General features: G+C 38.5%; 1 protein-coding gene across 6 annotated transcripts in view; it reads right to left on the reverse strand.

Moving 5' to 3' along the window:
- kif21a (kinesin family member 21A) overlaps positions 1-25,289 on the reverse strand; it is a 51,287-nt gene that overhangs the window by 24,218 nt on the left and 1,780 nt on the right. For 3 of the 6 annotated variants that reach the window (XM_044124337.1, XM_044124338.1, XM_044124340.1), the window contains exons 2-12: positions 10,810-11,032; positions 7,845-8,027; positions 6,611-6,751; positions 5,796-5,927; positions 5,489-5,659; positions 4,130-4,245; positions 3,271-3,466; positions 2,998-3,187; positions 2,858-2,924; positions 1,867-2,070; positions 868-936 (exon numbers count right to left, since the gene is read on the reverse strand). In XM_044124337.1, coding sequence (XP_043980272.1) covers positions 868-936; positions 1,867-2,070; positions 2,858-2,924; positions 2,998-3,187; positions 3,271-3,466; positions 4,130-4,245; positions 5,489-5,659; positions 5,796-5,927; positions 6,611-6,751; positions 7,845-8,027; positions 10,810-11,032 — 1,692 coding nt within the window. The remainder of the gene's footprint in view (positions 1-867; positions 937-1,866; positions 2,071-2,857; positions 2,925-2,997; positions 3,188-3,270; positions 3,467-4,129; positions 4,246-5,488; positions 5,660-5,795; positions 5,928-6,610; positions 6,752-7,844; positions 8,028-10,809; positions 11,033-25,289) is intronic. The other 3 variants (XM_044124342.1, XM_044124343.1, XM_044124339.1) reach the window with 1 other exon arrangement.

Genomic DNA, 25,289 nt, shown 5'->3' on the forward strand with positions numbered 1-25,289 from the left:
TAGAATAGTTTGTGACTGGGTTCTGCTGTGTGGAGTCCAGACATTAAATAAAAGAAACCTAGAAATGCAAGAATGTAGAGCAGCAGGTAGTGAGAAAACAAAGATTTAGGTTTTACAATTATCTAGAACAACCGTGCAATAGGAGCAGCATTTGCTTTGCTAAAGTATTCCTACTCTTGAACTTCTTCATCTTCTGTCACATCACAACCACAAAGTTCAATAGTTCCCAGTGGGACTTGTGGTAAAACAAATCAAAATATTTTGACTATACTTGCATTTATATTTCTCATTCATAGAAAAAACTCTATTTTCAAAATTCTGACAAACTATGGTGTGAAAAATGTGTCAATTTTCCTCACATCAGGGCTGCCATCTCAGCTGTTTAACAGGAATTCCACACAGATGGAAGAGTGAACATTCTCCACTTTCATCCTGAACACTGGTGCACCACAGGGGTGTGTCCTCGGCCCATTCCTCTTCTCTCTTTTCACCCAACACTGCTCCCACATAGTTCTCACTTACACCACCATCAAATTTGCTGATATCACCGTCCTTGTCACTCACTCTTTTTTTACTTTCCCATTTTGGGAAGAGATACCTGGACGCTCAGGGAAATGCATTTGTAAAAACATTTTAAAAACCACGCATCCCTTTACTTCCATTTCCCCTGATGAACTACTTTAAGCTCCGATGATCTACATAAAACACTTATAGTTGTGGTGTGACGAATATGTGAAAAAGGTCAAAGAATGTGAATACTTTAGTAAGGAACTGATATCAGTCCAAAATAAATAGGTCAGTGACATGAAATCAAGATGGAAGCAAACGATGTGGGGCAGGAAAAGGAAGGTGGAAGCTTGAACAAACCTGGCATCCACCTCCTTCACCACCTCCTCCCTTTCCTCCCTTTCTCTGTCCTCCAACAGCTGCTGGAGTCTTCAGGGAGGAGAGAAGGGTGAAAAAAGAGAGATGGAAGAAGAATGGAAGGGAGAACGGTCAAGTGAAGCGCTACACTTTTGAGTCCAACAGTTTCACAGCAATCCACGTCTTTCACTTTAAACGTCAGCAATGTGTCGTGGCCACAGCTTCCCTCTTGGTGAAAGTTTTCCAAACAATATTTTCAATTTAAAGTTCTACTAGCAGCCAACCTGCTACAAATCATGACGCTCCCACCGCAATTCTTAACAATTACAGGCACGCCATGTTCAGTTACTTCCTGGTCAACAGAGTTTTATGGAGATTGTGGTAAAAACAACAATCGCTGTGAATTCTGTCCATAAAAGGAATGTATTTGTAAAAACAGATATTCACAAATTATAAAAACAAAAAATACTTTAGGCAGAGACCAGGCTGACTAAAAAACTAGATCTGCAGAAATGAAGTAGAAACGCAGAACCCAAAGCTTCAAGGAATCAGTCAGGAGACAAACACCACAGCTGTGAACAAGTCCTTAGTGTACGACGGAGTCAAAATACATTTTTCTGATAGAAATAGAGCAAATTCACACTTTTGGCATTCTCTGGCCTTCCTGTAAAGATATTTAAGTTTCGTATTTATTCTTCTCACAAATAGAATACTTTAAAAAACCTTGAAACAATAATGTTATGACACCAAAATCCGCAAAGACAAAACAACAATGATATATTGCGACATTAGCTGTATAAAGAATGGCCACAATATGGTTTTGACAGCAATGTAGCTGCAAGTTCTGAAAAAAATGTTCAGAGTCAGATAAAAAAGGAGACCCTTAGCAGTTATAATTTTTGAAAATTGTGAATATGTTTGTATAAAGCTTACTGAAGACAAAATGATGAACTCTTATGTAAATCTAAATAATCCAGTTGACCCACATCCTTCTCTTGTTACCTTTTCTTTTTCTTTTTCTCTCGCTTCTTCAGTTTCTCCAGGTCTTTCTTAGCCAGCTCAATGATGTCGGCAGTCTCTTTCTCAGGGGCCATCAGAGCGTTGGAGAAGGAGCCGGGCCCTCCGTAGAACGACTGACGGGTGGAGGCGCGGGACAGATTCTTCCTCAGGTTCTCATTCACCGCTTCGCTCTCCAGCAGCTTAGCCCTGAGGAAAACATCCAGGGACAGGGACCAGAAAACTCAACTTAAACTAACAAAACTAAAGTCCAGTCCACTTAAAGCTCCACTTAGTAACTTTTAGAAACAATATGGTTTTTTTTATGTATTTGTTAAAATTATCATTATGTCTTAACAGTATAACAAATAATGTATGAAAATATAAATAAATCAGGCTCCTCCTCGCTTTGAACTGAATGCAAGGTCTAGACTTCATCGAAGAAAAACAGTTACACAAGTAGCATCTTTCTTTTTTGGTGTATAATTTCATCTTGTGATTTTATTTAGATAGCTGCTGAAGACCGAAGTCCTTCATGTTGGTTGTGCACTAATTAGAGTGATTTAAAAAATATATTTCTCCAACTTTAGCTTTAGAAAGATCCCTGTGCCTTTATTTTCCCCACCGTTTTGAAAACAAAGTGAGTATTTTACTTGGTTCAGGTAAATGGACTGAACTTAAACAGCGTTTTTCCAGTCATTTTGACCATTAAAGTGATTTACATCAGAGTCACGGTGAACTATTCATACTCACACATTTATACACCGATACACAGATCAGTAGGCAAATTGGGGTTAAGTGCCTTGCTCAGGGGCACATCGACATGTGGAAATTGGAATTGAATCCACGACCCACAAGCACAGACGACTGCTCTACCCACTCAGCTGCAGTTGCCCCATTTGATATGAGCAAAATGTAAATATCATCATAATCCTAATACTAGAGCTTATGCTGCACTAAACATATAAAAAGTAATTAAAGAAACACAGTAATTTACCGAAGAACTTCGATTTCTTTGATGTAACTCTGTATCATGTTTCCAATTTCCTCCGTGCCTCCTTCACCTGGGGGAGAAACAGGTTCGTGATGAGGTGTTTGAACAGCGAGTGGAATGGTGACAGGTGACTTCGGTCCTACCTGCCCTGGCCAGAGCCTGGTTGGCCTGATCGCTGAGCAGCTGGGTGAGGCGAGCCCTCTGGGCGTCGATGGTCTCCTGCATGGCTTTCACCCTCACCCTCAGGTTGCTGTTCTCAGTCTGCAGCATGGAGTTCTCATGGAACATGTCGCTGAAGCTCTCCACGCCGTCCTCGCCCACCATGCGTTTACCCTGCAGGAGAGAACGGCTCCGTTACATCCCCACGGCGGGAGCCTACGGAAGCCCATGAGGGCCTCGACCCGGTTCCCTCTCACCGTCTTATACTCCATCAGCTCCATCTGCAGTCGGGCGATCTCGGTCCTCAGCGCGCTGATCTGCTGGCTGGCCTTGTCCTGGTTCACCATCACCTTGTTCTTGATGTTGCGGGCTCGGTTGGCGTACTTTAACGTGTTCAGGGTTTCCATGAAGTCACGATCGGATGGACTAATGCATGCAATCATAACCGTTTGGCTGAAAAGAGAGTGGAAAAGTTTCTTGGTTACCTAAAGGGGATTCATACGGGAGGTTGAGGCGCAAGCTCAAAAGCTTGGAAACTGGAGATTCGAGGAGGCGCTGGGTCCAACCAGGCCATGGGAGACTTAAGGATTTCTCAAACATGCATGAAAGAATCAGAACAACACTCCAGGTATGTTTTTAATGTGGGAATAACATTATAACACAATGTAAAGCTAAAAAAAAGTCAACATAATTTTGTCCTTTTAAATTTGTATTAGCAGTGGCAAAGAAAGCCATCACATGGAAATGGGTAAGTTGAACTCCAGTCCCACCTTAACCAACTGGATGGACATAGTGGAGGAAATTCACAACATGGAGAGATTTACATGCCTTCTAAGTCAACAAAAAGCAAAAGCTGGAGATTGTAATATGTTGTCACCCGTCACTCTGTTCTGTTTTGTTAATATATACATGTTTTAAATATTTAGATGGAGTTAAACATTTAGAAGATTAACATTATGTAACAAATGAAAGTAAAAAGAAAAAAGAAATTTCTGGGTGATGCACTTGAACAACTTTACTGTTATACATTTTAGTCATCTAAGACAATTAAAAGCAGATTCGACAGACGTAACTTGCACTACTTGCTCTGATTGACATAAAGAGTGATCCACCAACCTGTTTCCTCCCAGCGAGTCCTGCAGCAGTCGGGTCAGTTTGGAGTCTCTGTAAGGAACGTGAGAGGTCCGCTTGCTTCGGTCTCCTAAAGCACTGATTACATTCCCCAGTGCCAGCTGAAACACACCCAGGGGAACCAGAAGAATGGTTAGTTTTTCCAGTCCTGACTGTTACCGACATGTTTCGTGTATTAGTAAGATAAAAACTTTACAGGAATTAGCAACGGCGCTGTAATGTCATTACAAAATAAAAATCAGGAAATAAGCCCAACTCAAACACAACCTCCTTCCCTGTAGAGGTCAGGTACAAACAAACAGCATTGTATGGAGCTGTTGTTTTTTCCCAGATACGACACTTAACGATGTGCATGTTGGTGTGTAAATGTATGCACGTCGCTCACCTACTAAAAATCTTAACACAATATTTTGTAGTACTATTGTGATAAATTATGATTGAAAAAAAATTATTATTTCTTTTTTAGGTAACTGTGTGTCTAGGACTGAATGACATCGCACTCATAGCACCACAACCTATTGTTGAAAAACATTCGCTTTGGAAACAGGCTTCTTCAGGACGTCACTGACTGAAAGTGTGATTTATATCATTAAACTGCTCACTCTAACTGCATTAAAGCACATTTTCTAAATGATTGATATTTATTGATGCTCTCATAGAACAAAAGGTGGAGAAAATAGTAAAAGCATCTCAAAGAAAATGGTTTGTTCTTTTTTTTAATCATATATTGAAGCATTCCAGAATCTTTATTGTTATAGCAGCTCATCATGTTCATGGTACAAACTTCAGAGCCCAGTTTAAGGAGCCTAATAAATAAGTAAATATATGAAAATAAATAAATAGTGTAGATACAAAGAGTATGCAAAAAAAAGTAACGTTTATTGTGGTAACAATAAATCAAATAAATAATAAACGATGCAATAAATTTCCATCACTAGTGATTGTTTGTGAGTGTAAATTCTGGTGTAAAGTGCTTTAAGTGGTCAGTATGACTGGAAAAGCACAATTCAAGTTCAGTTAAGGAGAGCAGCATCCTTTCACAAAATCGCTCCACGAGGAAGAAGAGCCACAAATGCCAAAAAATTCAGTTCATGAGTTTAATAAACTTTCAATTTCAGCAAAAGCCAAAAAAATGCAACTAGATGGTTTGGCTCTCAATACAATAAACACAAAAACTACTTTACCCTTTCACTTTCAGCAGCTTTTATAAAACCACCCATGAGAATAAGTATAAGGTAAAAATTTAGTGTAACTTTACATACTGAACCACTAGGTGGCAGCCTACTTCAGGATGAGAAAGAGCACAGCTCAGGAAACTCCTGAGGCAGTGAAGCAGAACTGTACCAGTCCACAGTTGATGGAGATGCCCTCTTTGGCCCGGTCGCCCGTCGCTCCGGTTCTCTTCAGTCTCTCAGAACCAGCCAGGTCCACAAAGTGAAACTTGGCGGTCAGCGTCTCGTATTCGTCCATCTCCCCATTTCCATTAGACACCTTGTTATCATTCTCACCTTCTTGCTGAAAGATAGATTTATTTATTTATTTTTTAAATGTACAAATTTAAAAAGTGAGAAAACTAAGCAAATTTCCAAAACTAAATCTAATCAAACAATCAATTTGTGTTTTCAATACGTAATCATAGTCGCTCACTAACATTGACAGAGGCACAGACGCGAACTTGGCAGAGGTGGATGGTGAAGATGGCGTGGGATCGGGAGCTCTGGACATTCATCTGAGTGCTGGCTGTCGTACGAGACAGAGCGCCCAGCTTCAGGCACTGCATCATCTGCACACACACACACACACGCGCACACACACACACAATCACACACACACACGAGAATAGGTATTACTAGACAGAAATATTTTGTTGATTAAACAAGGGGAAATAACATTTCAATGTTGAAAAAAAAGCTTTATGACTTTAAGCCTTAAGGCGTTAAACTGAGGATTGTATTGACTGAAATGTCACTGAAACATCATGGTGTCAATAGTACACACACGTTTATGTGGTCAGATTTATATATTAGTTATGGGTAACCCTACCTGTAACCAGGAAGCATGCGCTTTTATTGTTTAGCATTAAGTAAACTGCATCTAAGGCAGGTCACACCAAACTAAAGCAAGTTTTGAACCTAATAAAGCTTTTTGTATGACATGTCGCCCATTAGGTCACATATGATTCAAATGGGGGGACGTTTTGAAGATTTTTTAGATTTTATAGTTAGTTTATGAGGAGATTAATTCTACTTTCTGAAAAACCCCCTCTATTTTCTAATTACAATAATCAAAACGAAATCCAGCACTGTAGTTGCATCTGTTTATTGTTGCTTTTGCACCAAAAGGTGACCCAAAAACCTAAGATGTTCACTGAACAGTGATCTTAAGTGTATTGAGACCATTAATGTCCAGAATCTGGGTAAGTTAAAACAGTCCTTCATACAAGCACTTGATGTTTTTGTATTTTACCTCAGCCTCTGAGGAAACAGTCCGTGTGGTCACTCCAACCGTATAGATTCCCCCGTTGGCGTCTTCGTGGATCTTAATGTGAGATTTCTGCTTCATGTCTCGTGTGGAGTCAAACAAGTCCAGGACCTCCTCATTGTAAAGCTAGAAGCACACAGTAAAGGCAAAAGACAGAAAAAAAATCAAATCAAGTCAATTCAGTTTACTTATATTGCGTCAATTCACAAAATGTCATCCAAGACATTTCAAGTATAGAAATAAAAAAAAAAAGAGTAACTACTGTAGAGGGGCTGCTGCAGTTATTAGCAAGTAGTTTTGAGTTTACTTTAATTATGCAGATGAGACTGTCCTAGACTTCTAACAAAAAAAGGTCCAACTAACATTAGCTATAGACTTGCAAAATACTTTCAACCAAAGAAAACAAATGTCTAAGATTCCACCATTGACACCAAAGGAAATTAAACGCAGAAATAAAGAAATCTTCTGGTGACTCTTTGACAATTGTTTCAGTATTTTAATCTAATTTTAGGTGGTTACTAAGCGGTCTTCCCAAATATATGTACTAATATATTCCATGACGCTGGGTGTAGGATTGGTTGTAGTAAGCCTAAAATCAATTTTTTCTTTCTGATACATTTAGGTAAAAAAAAAAAAAAAGGCAATACAGTAAGCACTGCTAGTCCCTCTCAGTGAGGAATGAACTTTGATTTACTTTGATTATGTGTAGCTTTCAAGAGCAATCGCTGTAATCATCTACCGTGATGTAAACGGAATACAAATGCACAATAAAAATTATTAGGACCTCCATTAAGAAGAATTCTCATCTGAAAAGTAATTAGTAAAGAAACTGACTCCTAATTAATGTACTGAAACACTGACTAAACAGATTTTAACAGTGACTTATGGCAGCCAATGAACGCCTAAAAGAATAAGATAATAATAGAAGGAAATTATGAACTTTGGAGATTTTAGAACTAAAACTAAATAAGTACTGCAGTCATCTATAAAGTGTGCAAAGGGTGCCAAAGTATTGTGTACCAGTACAAATGATGATTTTTTATTTATTTCAACTCCTCGTGAGTCGTGACAAAGATGCAACCTCCCCCAACCCCAGGCTAATCCCTTAGCAGCAGCTGTAGCACAGGAATTGTCAGAGATTTTGAAGTGACTGAGTCCTGCTGTCACTGTTGGTTCAGAAATACTGAATCTCCATAAGTTGTATTCATGCGGCGTGTACCTCGAGGAACTGTGCGTTGATCTTGAACTCTGGTACCGGACGTCCCTGCTCCTGGGCCACCTGCCGGCGCTCCTCAATGCCCTTGAAGAGGTGATGGACGGCACGAGGAATGATCCCCAGCTCCTCCTCCACTATATTGACATCAAAGCCGGTCCCCATCGTGTACGTCTTCCCTGATCCTGTCTGGATGGGAAAGACGACATGTTCAGCACAGGCTAATGAGATATCAGCTCAGTTAGCTAAAACATGACTCTCCTACTTTTCTATTTTTGACAAAAAAAAAAAAAAAAAGTTGACGGTTTGAAAACAACCGTGTTTTCAAATACAAATACAAATTCAAATTCAAAATACAAGCAGTTATGTAAAAACTAAAGAAGCACCAATAACTCCTATTACAGCAGCTCTCTGTTAAAGCTACAGCTAGCATGCCAAGTCTGAAAAGCAGCTCACTGCAGGCTAGCTACCTGAATAACTAGCTAACGTCACAATGCATTTGTGCTATAAATAAAGAGCAGAACAGTAAAACATAATTTTCTGTCCAATAACCACTTGAAAATTAAATTTAGCTGGTTTAGTTTGTTTTATATATTTCTACAAAAGTGTACACATCTGAATATAGACAATAAATGTTATCGATATCTTAATTGTAATAATGGGTTCGTTTCGCAGAAGTTGCTTTTTCTGCTTTTAATTGAAAAAATAAAACATATTAATATTTATATTCCAATTCAAATGTATTTCTTATATTTTCACATAAGTTTATTACACTGTGAAAAAAATGGTGAGCATTTTCCATCTCTAATGAAAATTTTCTAATCAGGATAATTTATTGCCTCGATAAATTTCAATTATTGTTTAAAAAAAATAAACAAAATTGACAGTATTATCAGAAAATCTATTCTTATTATTTTCTCCACTGTTTGCTCCTCTTAAAATGGACAGAACATTTACATTCATGCAACAGGGGAAACCATTTTTTTCTCAGTCCATGAAGAGTGTGCTCTGTGTTTTCGGCTGCATTCGATCTGCCAAACGGAGGCTTAAACAGCCCGGTGATCTTTGGATGAGACAGATTTACTCTGCTCTGCCATGTCGATAATGTCTGTTTATATCTGCAGCCCAGCAGGGCTGCGATCTTGTGATGCAGCCGAGTGGGTCGCTCTAAATCTAGGTAAGTCCCTGTAAAGAGGGACACACGGGGGGGCAAACAGGCCGATCTGGGGCAGACCATCCTCTCTGTGGGAACACGAGTTCCAGTCAGAAGTAGGCCAGCAGCAACAACTTAACGCTGCCACACATTAAAGATGAATGGTTGAGACATGAATGCGCTCTGAATCACGCAAGTGCCATCCATCAGGAGCTCTGTATCTATGGCAACCTGAGTGGTAGGAGAAGAGAGATCTGATGGATTTCGCACCGTTATGATTTAGACTAAAGGTGGACTGGATGAGGAGATATTAGCTACAAACTATTGTTAAAGGAAGCTTTCTAATATCAGCATGACCATACAGAGAAACATAAAGTGGGGTTTCGTAAAAATATTTTTAGTGACTGGAAGAAAAACAACAAAAAATAGTATATTTTTATTTTATTTATTTTAAAGTTTTTGTTTTGTAACTTGTAGTTCACATTTTTGTCAAGTTCTTACTCTTGTTTGTTGGTTGGTTTATTATTTTATTACTTTTAAAATTTTATTTAATGTTTGATTTTTTTGCTTGTTTGTTTTTAAAATTGGAGCATCACATTTTTGTTATGTTTGTTGTTCTGTTAGAAAATAATTAAAAAAAAGAAAGTTACAAAAAATATATAACAAGAACAAAATGTTTTTGACCTTGCAATAAATTTCTATTTTAAAAAAGTTGAATATTGTGAAAAAGTTTATTTTTGTCATTCATTTCAGTAAGTGAAACTCGTGTAGAATCGTTAAGCACACAAAGCTATGTACAGATATACAGAAATATCCAGATAATGACAACCCAAATTTCAGCATTTTAGAGAATTCAAATATGTTACAAAATCACGCTGAACTTCAAGCCACATGGATTCTGTGCCTCTCCTCTCCTCCTTTAGTTCCTCAGAACCTGGTTTCAAATTCAAACAAACACTTTACCGTCAGAACTTCGGACCGCTGAGGATCAATTCAGTTCTTCTTCTCTTTAGCTCAGGTGATTGACATCTGTTTCAGGAGTGGTTTGGAAAAAAAGGGATCCAGCACTTTTTCCTTCCACTCAACTTTCTATGAACATACCAGGATAAAGTACTTTGAAATCCCAGGTTCTTTAGCACTGATTTGTTGTGGCTTACTCTCTATGTTGAGAATGCCAATGGTTGTCTTGTGTACATCTGTTCAGTCAGCAGTTTTATCCATGACTGTGTAAAAAATGCTTTTCTAAATAGGTGTTGTGTATTTTCTGAGACAAGGGAGTTTGTGTTATCGTCTATAAGCCAGAATCCTCAAAATTACAAGAATTAAAGGTTGAAAATATTTTATTACGCAAGTGTATTAAATATGAGCTTTTCTTTCTGAAATGAAAAAAATATTTTTTCCACAATATTCACATTTTTTAATATGTATCTGTATGTGCAGCGCAAACAAATCAACTTATCAACTCCAAAATAAGCTTCAACTCCCTCCCATTTTAACCTACTGGTTTCCATAGCGACATCTTAAAACTAAAGAGATAATCCATGTCACCAATTGTATATAATAATCTCATAATCTGAATTTTATGTTCCAAACTCACATTTCTAGTAAAACTATCAGTATCCAGTCAGCAAGTAAAATGTACATTTCCAGTTTTTCTGCTTAAAATGTTAAACATTCTCTTTTATAGATTCCCCCAGCAACCTCTTCTCTTCATTTTCCTCGCAAAGAGACGAGCTCAGACAAAACTGTGTTCCACCAGCGAGGCTAAAAGCGTCGTCGGTGCTGCTGCAGCTGCAGCAGGCTGGAACAAAGGCTTGCCTGTCCGTATGCAAACACGGTGGCGTTGTAGCCCTCGAAGCAGCCCTCGATCAGCTTCTCGGTGCATGTGGAGTAGATGGCGTCCTGCTGAGAGTCCATGTCGAACAGAAAGTCGTACGTGAAGGCCTTGTCCTTCCCCAGGATGACCTGAGGCTCTCCAGGCATCACGTACGTACAGATGTGGCATCCCTCGATCTTCTCCCTCGGCAGCTGAGGACGGATCCTGTGGGCAAAGACACAAACGGTCTAAAATGGGATTTTTTTTTATTAGTGCCAACTGTTTAGGATGGGAATATGAAAACGGTCTGTACTTTTACAGAGATTTATCAAGTCTTAGGATGCAACTACTGACTTCTCAAGAGCAAACAGCATCAAAATATAATTATAGCTTCATGGATTTATTAAAGACATCACTGAATTTAAATTGAATCAGTTTAATCCACCAATCATATAAAGGTGACAAATCTTACAATAACAAATCCAATTGAAATATCTAAAAACAATGTAAAAGTATGCTTCAGGAAGCACAAATAATTTCTTCCTGTGCTGTTTGAGTCTCCTTTCCCACAGCAAGCTTCTTGTGTATTCCAAGTTTTATTGTCGTGGAAATCACAAAATTTGTTGAACATTTTGTTGACTTAAAACATTTAAAAGCCTTCAGGCCTGTTGAGATGCCCTGAAGACAAATGAACAGGTCAAGCATCACCATGGAGAAGCTCAGAGTCCACATCCCAGTCAATGGTGCTGCTTTCAAATAACTCTTCCTTTCCCATCATATGTAGCTCATCATAGCATAACTCTAAAACTCTCTCTGTTCAGTCCAGTCAGTCTGATGCTTTAATTTGAACTTTTCACCAAAAACGTGTAAAATATTCCACAAAATATCCGGGGTTTGCCTAAAACCACCTTACAAAATCACTTTTTTTAACCATTGCCAAAATGTGAAACCTTCATTTGTGGAAAAGAGTTATTTTTATAAAATGAATGCTTATGTATATATGTGTATTAGAACAGGGTATTGGCTTTCAGTGACAATATTTAGTGTTTACTGTACGTTACATAACATTAGAACAACAAAGCTGGGGTAGAAACAAGAAGTGATACTTTGACATAAACTGCAAGTGTGCGTCTCTCTTATACATTTTTGGTTAAAATATGTTGGTTCTTTCTTCATTGAAGTTACTTGTATTGGGATGGAGAATACAGAAATTTCACTCAAGTAGCACAAGTCATAATATGCATAATAATATAACTCAAGTAAATGTAAAACGTACAGTGCAGTAAAACTAATTTTTTTTTCTAAAATGTTACTCAAGTAAATGTAAGTAGTTACTACTTATCTCTGCCTGTGTGAAATGCAGATCAAAATGTAAGTCATTCCTGAAATCTGGACTAAATTGTAGCAACAAACACCAAATGCAAGAGAATCTTTTCTTGATGCTTTAGCATCCCTGAAACAGCAAACACAGTAAATCAGTCAATCACCTTTACTACATCTGCAAGCATAACTAAAACTTTTAGACACAAGTGTGACCGGACCCGGAAGATGCAGAACATCACGATCTACGTTTAGCATCATGCTTGTCTCATTTGTTAAACACACTCCAGATCTGAAGACTGTCTCCACCAACTTTTCACCACAATTACATCGCTTATCAGGTTGATGCTTATTCATCTCATCAAAGCAGATCATAGACCGTAACAGTTTTAGCAATAGAGGAAAGTATTAGGACAATGATCATTTCTCCATTTACTCCGAGCTAACGCTTTATTTGCAACCACACAACCAATGTTGATCCTTTTCTGCTTTTCAAACACATTCTCTTCAAGGCTTCAGCTCCCAAACAAGTTGGGAAGAAAAGCACCTGACAGCGAGTCTCTCTCAGCAGTGTGGATAAGGGCCTCATTGTGCCTCCAAATTCAGGAAAGAACAATACGGCCAGCGGACTACAGAGCCACCATTGTGTTCGTCTGTGTGATACTGGAACCCAGCAATGACACCAACGCCTCGGCTGGACGGAGGCGAGGGAGGAGAGGTAACGACCTGCGAGGCAGTTGTGACATTTAGTTACTCATGATGTGGTCGGAGATGTTTTCGTTAACGCCAAGATTCCAATTTTGATTTTGTTTTTATGCTGCTAGCTACCATGGATCATTTTAGAGTTGATTCATTACCTAAAAACTACTTAGTCATGGAGACCTTGGAGACGACAAGCTGTTTGAGCTATTGAGCAGATCAACAACCACGAACCCGTAAAGTATTTTAATTGGCTTTCATGGCAAATTTGCCGTATTTAACCAATTACATGTTTCCTTGGCCTTTAAGAGTGCTTTTGGAAGTGTAATCCCATTCAGTCCACACATAGGCCTGCGGGGGTATCTTTGTTTCACACCATTTAACTCACTAATTGGGTTTGTAATCCCGTTTTTCTGTCTCTCCCAGAGTGCCTTCACACCCGGGAATCTGACCACATTTCTTCCGTTCCTTGCTTCTCATCTGCAAGTAATCTCTACACTTTTGTTGCGCAGTCTGCTTTTTAGCTTTAAGTTAGCACCAGCCATCTTAAATCAGCGGCAGATTATTTGTCAACTTGCTGAAGACGTTTTATGACTGAGTTTAGAGTTAAGTTGGTAAAAATGAAGGGGAAAGGCATCCTGATTTTATCAATGAGGGCGTAGCCTATTTCAGAGTTGAAGAGTGCTGAGGTCAAGGTCAGCTGGGGGTCAGGATTGTAATGTTATCCACAAACTGACATTAAAATCCACTAAATAAAAAACAACAATAAGAAGAGACATATTGACTTCAGTGCCTCAAAAGGATAAATTCATCCAGCTGAGTACAGTCCGTGATTCCATATCATGTAGAACAATCTGTAGCAATAATAAAGTTTTCTTTCTTTTTGGTCATCAGTCTCTCACATCCGTGTAGAAGAGTTTTGTTTCACTCTTATTTACAATATTGCTTCAGTTCATTGCTTGCTGATATTTTTTGGGCAGATCTCATAAGCCTCTTCTCCATCTTCAAGTCTCACTCTAGCAGGCCGCTGTCCAATTTGGTTCAAGCCAGGCTGGCTGTCTCCAATGGCAATGAGTTCCTCACCAAAGTGGGCATAACTAGGGCTACTAACGTGAGCATGCAGTGAATGCCCAGGAGCTGAGGTTGATGTTCCGATAACATTGTTTTGTGCATGTACTGTTGAGTAAAATCTCTTGGTATATTTGTCCGTCTTGGGCTCCAGTTGACGCATGTAGCATCAAAAGGAAAGGGTAGCCACAATTGATAAAAGGTTTGGACCTCAAGATTTGATCATCTAGCAATTTGCACCTTGTCATAAAGCCTAAACCTGTCCCCAGACGCCCCACAACTCTAGAAATTACTGGCGGACCGGTATTATTAGTTTTCAAGTTTAAAGAAGTTAGTCATATCTAAATATATATTTAACAAATCATTTCAAAAGGAAATTCTAAGTAACAAGACATGAATCTATAGAATTATTGCTGACCAGAACGAAAAGGATCAGAAATATTGATGTTTTCTAATCTATTGCCAACGCAATTACCTTGTACAGGCAAAATTTCTGTATTTTTATTTATTTAAACAAGAAAGCTGCAGTGCAGATGACTGTGGTGGTGATAAAGGAGGAAGGAAAAACTGTTCCTGCCCTGCAGCCAACAATCTACAGCAAGTACACAAAAGCTGCAGCTCTACTCCCAGTGGTCACTGCAGAGTAAACAGGCTTGGTCTTTAAGAAGGGATTTGCTGAGTAGAGGACTGTAACACCTTGAAAAGAGAGCGCTACGTCACTCTGTCCTTCACAGAGGAATACATCAGGTCTGGGGGAAGGACAGAGCAGGAAGCAATTACAACAAAATTTATCACACTTCGACTCATCACCAGCCACTGCAGGCCATTTTACATTCCTTGTCCTCCTGTAAACAATGAGGAAGAAGTAACTGCTTATTATTATTTTTTTAAAACTTAAAACTCATTCCTAACTGGATGTGGGCCAGGAGGGAGGAGCTTAACTTTCAGTGTATCCAGTTAAACAGGATAGTTAATTACTGAAAACCAAAGTGAAATGCCGCTTCAGCCTCTTGCTGTCATTTATTTTAATCTCTCTCTAAGGCAATCAAAAATGTCAAATTTCCTCCCTTTTGTTTTTAAAGTTGTCTTTAAAAACACAACGGGCTGTGAAAGGATTGGGTAAAACAACATGGATAGAATACACAGTTTCTGTAGGTTTCACCATCTGAAATTTAAGATGTTATAAGATCTTTACAAATGAAATATAAGACCTACACACAGAAATGTACAAACTTTGTTCCGCCTTCTTATGATAAATTTCACTTTATCCATGATAGATGCAGAAAAGAAACTAGCTAGGTTGTCATCGGTAGCTTCAACCGTCTTGAATCACAGAACGCGACAAAAGTCGTCCACATTTTTGTGGACAGGTTTGTCCTGTGATTAACATATTTAAGGTCAACTTAAGTTTCTCATTAATTTAATACCAGTCAATCAAGGAAAACCCTTCAGACATCACCAAGATAGTAATTCCAGCATAATGGATATGCTGGAATTGGACAGCTGTTAAAAAACACCAGGTATTATTTCTGCAGACATTACAGAAACAGAGCAGAGCTGATTCCTGCTGACCACACAACTTATCTAGTACAGCCAATACTTTTGCAGGAAAAAAAAATAAATAAATAAAATTATATATATATATATATATATATATATATATATATATATATCACTGACTTCAGCTGTAGCTCCATTTCTGCTACTACTGAAACAATGGGTTGGGTCTTTGAGTCAAAGGGGACAGAAATCTGTCGATTCAATGCAACAAAAATGCATGGCAAATGCCAGGTAAAAACACATTGGCTTTGGTGCTTTGTCTGTGCAGACAGCAGGACCACCACAGTGGACAAAGAGCTCAGATGACAAGCTGGCACACAAACAGAAATGAGCAAAAACATAAAAAAACATTAGAACAGGAAAGCTCTGGCTGAATCAAACTAACTCCCTTCCTGCCAAAAGATTCATGAAGTCATAATCACCCTGCATGTCTGTGTGTCCGGAGTGCATTTACTCGGTGTGTGACACAAAAGAGGAAGGTTGCCATGACAACCCATAACAGAAGGACTGAATTAAAGTGTTAATCCGATCCCAGCAGGATATAATGCTGCTCTGGCTGTCTAGGAGATGCCAAGGGGAAGAGTATCAGGGAGAGGAAAGCAGTCAGCATCCTGCCACCAATCAGGCTGAAGAGATGCTGCTGACCCAACAGATCAGACAACATGAGGCTCAAAACACAAGCAAAATTATTCATCTGTGAGATATAAGGATATATTTTTTTCTTAAAGGAGAAAATGTATGCATGTATGTAAAATCCAAGCACAGACGGGAAAACTAGACAGTCAAGAGGCTGCTGCATCATCATTAGCAGGAGTGTGAGTGGAGGAGAAAGATGTTATGTCTCAGATGTATTGCATAACCCTGTTCCACTAGATTTCAAACAATCACATCTAAAAAAAACAGCGCATTAAACACGTATTAGTAAAAAATTAAATAAAAATAAAATCAGGTATATTCCACTTTGCAAGTATACTCCTATTGTATAGAGATCAGTGGTGCACCAATTGCCATTTTCTGGTCAATCACCAATTATAGATCTTTTAAAAAGCTTAACTTGCTGATTCCGATTTTGACCGACACCAATTTTTTTGGTTTCAATATGGCAAGAAAGTTGTACATTTGGCAACAGTGGGGTAACTATTGTTAATTGTAAACATGCAGACAAAAACTTGGTGGGCCGGCATGTCAATCAAATCTTTCTCACCGGAGGGCAAAAGAGGGCAGTGGTCTTAGTCCTTTGCCAAGCTAGATAAGATTGGTGGATAAGATCGGCTTCACATGTAAAAACCGGCGGATCACTGATCTCCCAAAATTAAGGAAATCAACACTGATAACTCACCTGGCTGATAAATTGGTGCACCCTTAATAGAGATGCAAGATATATCAGCATTAACATCATAATTGACCTATGTTGGTCATTTTTAGCATAATAACAGTATCAGTTTGATAAGTAAAAATGTGCCAATATCAATAACTGATATTTACTTCCATCTTATTACTGTTTGTGTATGGCTTCTTGGAGCAAGAAGGGGTTGATCATGTGGTATTTGTATGGTAATGTGATCATAACAGTGACAGCACAAAATTTGAGGAAATTTAATTGAAGTATTTTGGTGGTGTGGTTAGTTTTTCCTCCCAACATAGTGTTCAAAGGGCAGGGGAAATGTTTATAATATTGGTAAATATATGATATTGCTCATCACAGCAAAATTAATATGAACCCAAATTTTTAGATACATGTATCTCTAGTCTGGGCCTCCCTTCTGAAGCTGCTACCCCAACGACCCAACTCCGGATAAGCAGAAGAAGATGCATGGATGGATGGATGTATCTCTACTATTTTATGATCCAAAAATGCATTGCAAACTGAATTAGTAGTTGTGTTAAATATCATAATTTTGAAATGGACCAAAAATAACTATGTTTTATTATTTTTAGATTACAGTAAAGCTGTATTTACCACCAGGAAACTGACTGTCCCCTTCAGACAAAACCATTAAGAGAGCAATAAAAAGTCCAATTTTAGGAGCTAGGAGGTAAATCAAACGTTAAAAAATACAAAAAAATCTGTAAAATGAAAATGATTGAAAACCTTCCAGTAAATCCACTAATGGGAATGTTGATGGGAATTTTACATTTGATCCAGAAACTGACATTTCTTTTAAAGTTTAATAATTTTTTTTTTTCTAAAATTAATTTGGAAAAGTTGCGGAATCTCTGTTAAAAAAAGAAAAGCATCTAAATTCAATTTCTACAAATGAATTGCAGTTAAGCCATTTTCCACTGAACGTTATCTGACAGCAGTGATTCCTTATTACTGGACAGAATGTGTATTAAAGTACCTTTTGCTTTAATAACATGACCTCATGTTGAAGTGCTTACCAGTGCAGCAGGATAAGATGGAACAAAATCACCACATATTTTACAGAAGGGCAGAGCTTACAAAAACAGGCCAGACACCCAGAACTCTGCCAGGTCACAGGGACTTGTTTAATCTGCATGACAGGTTCATGAAGGCCGACGCCATCCTGACCTCACTTTGTTCGTTTTCCTCTAATATGCCTCAAATTCACAGCAGTTCCACAGTTTTGAGGACTTAAAGGGAAATGACCTTTTAAAAACACAATGGGGGCGACCTGAAATGCTGCAGCATGCTGATAACTATTTCACTAGTTCCTGTAGGTCAGAGGTCAGGGATCTGACCGCCCATTAATAAGCAGGGAGGGAAAGCTTGGCCAATAGGAGGCGTTTGCAGGCGGTTGTTCAAAGTTAGATATGAAAAATGCCAGGGTCAGATGGGTCCCAGTTATAGGGAACATGGACTACAGGTACTCAGTGGTTCAAAACTCTACTTTACAGAAATGTTGCATTTCACTTGGGAGTCGAGGTCCCACAGTGGAAAGGCACAGAATGCAAGGTGCTTAGGGAAGTTTCCAGGTTCAATAGCTGTTTCTATTCAATTGACATGCAAGTTTTGAACAAAAGTTTAAAATGTTGCAAAGAAGAAAATGCTAATAATGCCTTATTTATAGAGCAGAGCATTACCGTTTCTTAGTACCCCAGTAAACTAGCATAACCCAACAGATAATTTATGCAGCCAAGAGGAAGCTGAGACACATGTGCATCACCAGAGCTAATGATGCACATGAGCTGCAGGCTAATATCCATGCCACACTGCACTGATGAATTCATGTGAAAAGGAACCTTGACTAAGTATTGAGTGCATATACTGCACAGTAAATTAGTAAATTTGCCTTCTTACTGACCACAATAACATTAAATGATTCCAAGTGGTTATTTTTAAAGCTTCCTTTTCTTGACTTGTTGATCCACTTCATATGGACACACCAGTGTGCTATGACTGATGCATCCTTTTCAGGAGTGGAAATTGGAAACCAAACTCTTGGGCCTATTATGAGACGGGTTTAGTTACAATTAGATCATCTAACTTGGTGACTCCCAGCCTGGGCTTCCTCCTGCCTAACGGGCGTGTGGCAAAAATCACAGAGGGGCGGATGAGGTTGCCACCACACGGAGTTTTAAATATAATTATACACATTTATAAAATAGGGCAGGAACTTTATCACAAAGAGGTTAAAAAATTTTATAAAAATTTTATAAAACATTTTTTAAAACGTTAGCTTTAATAACATAAAGCTACATCATTTTTAAAGTTTAATCAGTAATACTTTTAAAACAAATTTATGTCAGATCATGATTTCTTGGTTAATGTCAAGTTGTCATAACAAAGACATTTTGAATGATGTCATTTTTGTATTAAAAGTGTCATGATTTACTGAATGACACTTTATGACAACAGTCATAAATATTCATGAAGACGTATTCATGTTCATGACAGGTGTTATGTCATGTTTATGACGGAGTCATGACAGTCTTATTCACAACTCGTCAAATAAAGTGTTACCAAAAACAGTCTGTGTGCTGCACTCAAAACACAGATTCCTTTGATGCATCAAGGAGTGATGTCATCACTGCTGATGTCATCGTTACCATAGAAACTGAACATTCTAATCGTGCATTCACACCAAACACCTTTTGAGCGTCAGGTGAGTCTGGTTTACATTTAAAGTGTATGTGGAGCACTCGACGCATCAAACGATCCGAACGGCCGCTAGACGCTCGAAACGCGCCACAACGGCCCTCGACGTTCCTCCACATGAACTTTGAATGTGAACCAGATGCGCTCAAAACGCGTTTGGTGTGAACACACCATTAAATGTTCAGTGTCACATTAGTTCCATCATATTAAGACCAAAAACTGGTCTTAATATGATGGACTCATTGCTTTGGGTCAAAGGTAACGTTTAGAGGTAAGATGTGAATTAAGTTTTAGTGTTAGGGTCAGGAGTAGACTAGTATTGGTTAGAGTTAGGAAAAATGAAGACCATCACCAAAGGTCTTCAAGTATAAAACTGAATGGGTATAATGACACTTTGCACCAATCTGATGGTTGAATAACCTAAACGACAAATGAAAGAATCTTTGTTGTTGAGGTCATATTTAGTGTTAATAATTTGCAGCAAAAAAAAAATTTTTTGTAAGTTTTAGATTAAAAAGCAACTAATTGTGATTAATCACAGACCTGGCAAATAACTCTGTTAACATATTTAATGGAGTTCCATTATTAAACTATGTAGGTTTATTAAATACATTTATGTGCTCATGTCCAAAATGTAGAATTGTAATTATGATGGCCGTTCACACCATTATTATGAATCCCACAGGCAGACACAGAATCCTAAAATCAGTGTGGGGGAACAGAGATAGAGATAAAAACAAGACAGGATCATGACATGCTTGCTCTAGCTGTCTGGCATATGTGTATGAAGGAATATTCAAACCTTTGTAAATAATAATAATAATAATAATAATAATAATAATAATAATAATAATAATAATAATAATAATAATAATAATAATAATAATAATAATAATAATAATAATAATAATAATAATAATAATAATAATAATAATAATAATAATAATGAGTGCATTTCCACCAAAGAACATTTGAGATTAATCTCAGGTATTTTCTGAAACAACACTTCTGAGATTGAAAAGTCCCAAAAAAATTTTTTAGAGATGAATCTCACAATTTCTGAGGTTTTTCTAGCAAACGTAAACTTTTTGCCATAAATGTACTTCTTTTTTTGGCCCCAATATGCCATAACATAAGTGTTTCAAACATCATTACTGCTTTTGTACTAAAGAAACATTATCTTGACTTTATATGAAAACATAAAATTATTACTGTGGGGTTGTTTGCCTGCCTTTCCATGAATAATGTTTGCTTTAAGGCAGGAAGAGGTGTGTAGCTTTTTATACGCAGATGTAGGGAGGATTTCAACCAACCTCAGACCCAGATTGCCTCGTCACTGAACCACGTCCTGTTGACACAACACACATCTCTGTGTCAACTACAGGCCAGCGACACAAAGGCCAGCCTCGAAAACACAGCGTGTGCATGTCTCTGTGGGTTTTGAGTGGGAAAGAGCAACATCAGCTATCTGCTGTTTCTGAGCTAGAAGAGACAGAAGGTACCAGGATAGCTAAAAAGAGTGGAGTTAGTTAGTTAGGCACTAAGTGGACTGTTTAATATCTGATATTTCTTCGTTCAGCAGGTGGCCAATTAACACAAGATATAACAACAGACATGTCAACTGTTCACACTCCCCTGGAAAATAACTACCGCCTCATAAATATGGAGATTCAGACAGCTGCCACATGACGCCAGCAGGTGGGAAGAGTTCATTTGCAACTTTGCTTTAGCATTGTTTAATTCACACATTCGGGTTAGGTGCAACACCGTCTGACACAGTGAGGTATTTGGAAACTAAACAAGTAGTCAAAGTTCAGATATTAAAACAATTTTCACCGCAAAAACACAGGAAGTTTCACTCATTGAGATTCGAGTCCTATAGTTCATGGTAAATAGCTGTTTAAAAGAATCAAATTGTTCGTGAACTTCACTACTACTTTCTCTTTTCAATTCTTTGGAAGAGGGACGTGAGCTCTCCATTTTACCTGTGATTGTACTCAAAGCTTGTTCTTCAGCAGAACATTTAGCCTGTTTTATGGTCTCAAGTCGCCTCGTAAGACAGTAATTTGAGTGCAACCCTCAAACATTTACAGTGTTTGGTCACGATGACCGGCTCTTCCCTTCTATGATGCTAACCATAGCCTACACTTAAAGTCAACTCGCCTCAAAATAGACTCCCGACTGGCTGCAGCATTGCTGGAGGACCTCAGTTATCTATATCACTACCTAAAGAGTCAGCACATTTCTGCCTGTTTGCATCTGCCCCATTGCAGGGAGCCTACAGCTGTGGGATCCCCACATGTTGACATTGGTTTGACAAAAAAAAAAAAAAGCTTTCACACATCCTCCTCCTTCTAAATTGTGCGGCACTTAAGAAAACAGCTCATGCTCAATGAATTGGATGTAATTACAGAGCAGCTTTATGTACACCACACCCTTCAAAATATGTTGTTTCCTCTCATGTTAGGTTTATATTACTTCAGTGTTACGCATTTCCTCTTATTATAGTCATTTTCTACGATATTTGTTTTCCCCCTGTAATCTCCAGCTGCTTGATGCCGACACCTATCCAGTTAAAGGTTCAGCTAAAGTGGATGAGGCTTAAATCTGGACCTGTTGCCACAAATAAGACATGGATGCAACTTCATATCCATCACCAAGTATGAAAACAGGTCACAAATAGTATGCAGACGGCCACAAATAGCTGCATTTTAACACCAAGCAGCCTCCACATGCATGCCAAGACAGCCTTTTAGTGGTTTCCTTCTATAAACTGACATGTCCTTTTCTATCCATCATGTGGGTCAAATCCAAGAACTTACCAGGGACACATTTCTATACATCACTCATGTAAAACACAATTTGCATATTATCTTTGTAATGCAATGCAGCAAAATCCAGTTGATGTATTTAAAAAGTTATGAACATTAGTACGAGGTACAGTGACTTGGAAAAGCATTCATACCCATTGAACTTTTTCATGTTGTTGCATTAAAAACACAAACTTCACAGGGTCTGTTTCATGTGATAGAATGAAAAGTGGTGCATAACTGAGAAGAGGAATTTGGAAAAGGTGGCGCAAAAATCTGGGGAGGGTTTTCCCCATTGAGCTCCTTTTAATCTCCCACCCTATAAATGAAGTTCAGGGTAAGCAATTGCCTTCAGATGTTACCTAATAGAGTTTACCTGTGTCTAATTTAATGTCAGTGAAAATCCACCTGTTCTGCAAAGCCATGAGAGGTTTCTTAAAAACCATTTATGAACAAGTAAAAACAGCAGATAGTTTGGAGAAAAAAGCAAAAAGAAGTTTAAGGATTGTTTCTCACCTGATAGTCTTGTAGATTTGGTTTGATTTGGGGCCAAATTTGCAGCATTTGTTTGTTTTCAAGCTGGTGTGGTTCAGAGAGTGAAATGAATCAAACCTTTTGGAAAAACCAGTTCACCTCTTCGCCTGTGGCGGCGCTGCACCAAGAACCACTGAAGAAAACAACTCAAAAACACCAGAAGAAGACGCAGAGCACAACTTACTGCTTCACTAAATGTAAACAAAAATGAAGTGGCATCAGATTTTAGGGTTTGTAAGATTTCTCTTTCTTCTTTGGTAAAAGATCATGAGCCATTTCTCTTGTTAGTGTTAGAAAAGCATGTTTGTTTTGCTTGTATTTACCCAGAGTGCTCTGTGGTATAGTCCGCTTTCTGCTTTTGGAGTGGTCTCCGGTCCACTTGGTATTCGAACTGGTATTCATTTCCTTCAGTGGTTCTCAGCGCCACCGGAGGTGAGGAGGAGAATAGGATTTTTTCAAAGGGTTTGGATCATTTGACACAATGTGTTCAGAAACCACAGCAGCTCAAAATATAATAAATGTAGCAATTTTAGGCCCCAATAGAACCAAGTCTACTGGACTATTAAGTGTGAAAACACCCAGAAACTCGTGGAGTACCCCACTAAACCTGAGAACAATTCCTCAAAGAAGAAGCCAAGAGGCCCTTGGTAGCTACGTTTAAGGAACTTACAGAACATCTTGATAAAGATGCACTTAATGCATTTACAGAATCACCTCGACACCTCCTGACAGACTGCTTCAGCTCAATGGATGCGAACAAAGCGAGAGGCCAAGAGACACTTTAAGTCTGTCTGGAGGTTTTATGTTTTGTGTGGCGCTGCCATGGGTGACCAACACTCATCCAAACATCCTGCACTGAAGCTCAGCCTGGTTTCTAGGGTTCTACTGTGTACTTTCCCAGATAAGTTATTTTGTAATCTTAACCCTCCCAGGTTGGTCTTTCAGGATAAAAACATGCAGGTCTTGGTAAAGTAGTTAAAAACTTTAAACTGTTATGCTCCAAACAATATTGTTGTGACAACTTTAAAACAGATATTTGGGAATACTTGTGGCTGTTTTGCCATATTTTAAGCAGTTTACAAATCTGCACCTCACTTATCCTCTCAACTGAGGGGCCCCTAATCTCAAGCCCCCCCACCCCCAGCTTTCATCAGCTGTTGTCTCTTGTCAACACACATGAAGTCCATTCTGGTCAGTGGGTATCAGCCAGTATCAGCTCTAATCTTGGAGCTCTTTTTAACAAGATTTTTAAACCACAGTTGTCTCTGCTGTTGGCTTGTGAACTCCAAGCCGAGGCTTAGACTGAGCCACTTATACCAGTTGCTGCATGCCTCACCACCATTACATGTAAGCACGCCTGCAACCTAAGCCTTAAGAGATTTAATGATCTATTTAATTTCATTATCGTCAAGTTGATTGCCTCAAGAGGAGAGACGACATCAACAAGCCCCGACACAGGAGAACAAAAAAGGTGACTAAAGGGAGATTTTTCTTTAAATCTTGTGGGTTGCTTCATGGTTAATAAGCTTGGCAACAGCAGCACACCAAGTAGTTCCAACCCAAATAAACAAAGCTGAAGTTACTCCCTTTCGCTTTGATCTATGCTGCTCCTATCACCGCCAAGAAAAGAAATGATAGTTACTTATTGTTTGTTCTGTAGTAGGCGCCCAGCAGGCAGGTTTAGCAAGTCCTCCTTCCCTCCAGCTACACCTCCCATTGGAACATGCTCGTGTGTGCTAACACACCAACTAAAATCCATTTTATGTCGCCTCAGAGTTTCACAACCGTCTGTTTTGCTGTAAGGGCACAGCATACGATCCTGATGCAGATATGTGCAGCTAATGGTTTGGGGGTTTTTTATTCTGTGCAGAATCTCTGGGGTCTTAAACCAGGGGCTAGCAGGACCCTTACTCACCAAGACCAGCCTTCCTAATGTAATATGTCCAACTTAAGTGGCTTTTTAGTGCTGTATTTTTTATTTATTTTTTGGTCTTTTTCATGGAAGCCTGAACGGCCCAATTCCAATATTTTCACTCAAAAAAACAAAACAATCCAATTTGTGCCACTTCTATGAATGGTACTAAATCGATAAATGTGCGATACTTTTCAAAATGTCTGCAGACAGAATGGTCATGTTGCATTTTACCTGACTTTTTTGTAATTTCTTCTGCACCAGAAAAACAGCACAACCAATAGCTGACTTCTTCTGGGGTGTATTTTTCTGATTTGAACAGAAGCCAACAACTCGTCAATAGAACGTCAATTTACTTTATCTTCATCTAGGCCTGTCACAAAAACACATTTTGCTGGAAGATAAATTGTCCCAGAAGTTAATGCAATAAAGGATAATATTATTGTTTTGAGATCATTTTCAAGTAATAACAATGTAATGGCCAAATGATGCAAGAACACATTCTCAGAGATCATTAAA

The sequence above is a fragment of the Gambusia affinis genome, linkage group LG08 (genome assembly GCF_019740435.1).
Source record: "Gambusia affinis linkage group LG08, SWU_Gaff_1.0, whole genome shotgun sequence".
NCBI classification, from domain to species: domain Eukaryota; kingdom Metazoa; phylum Chordata; class Actinopteri; order Cyprinodontiformes; family Poeciliidae; genus Gambusia; species Gambusia affinis.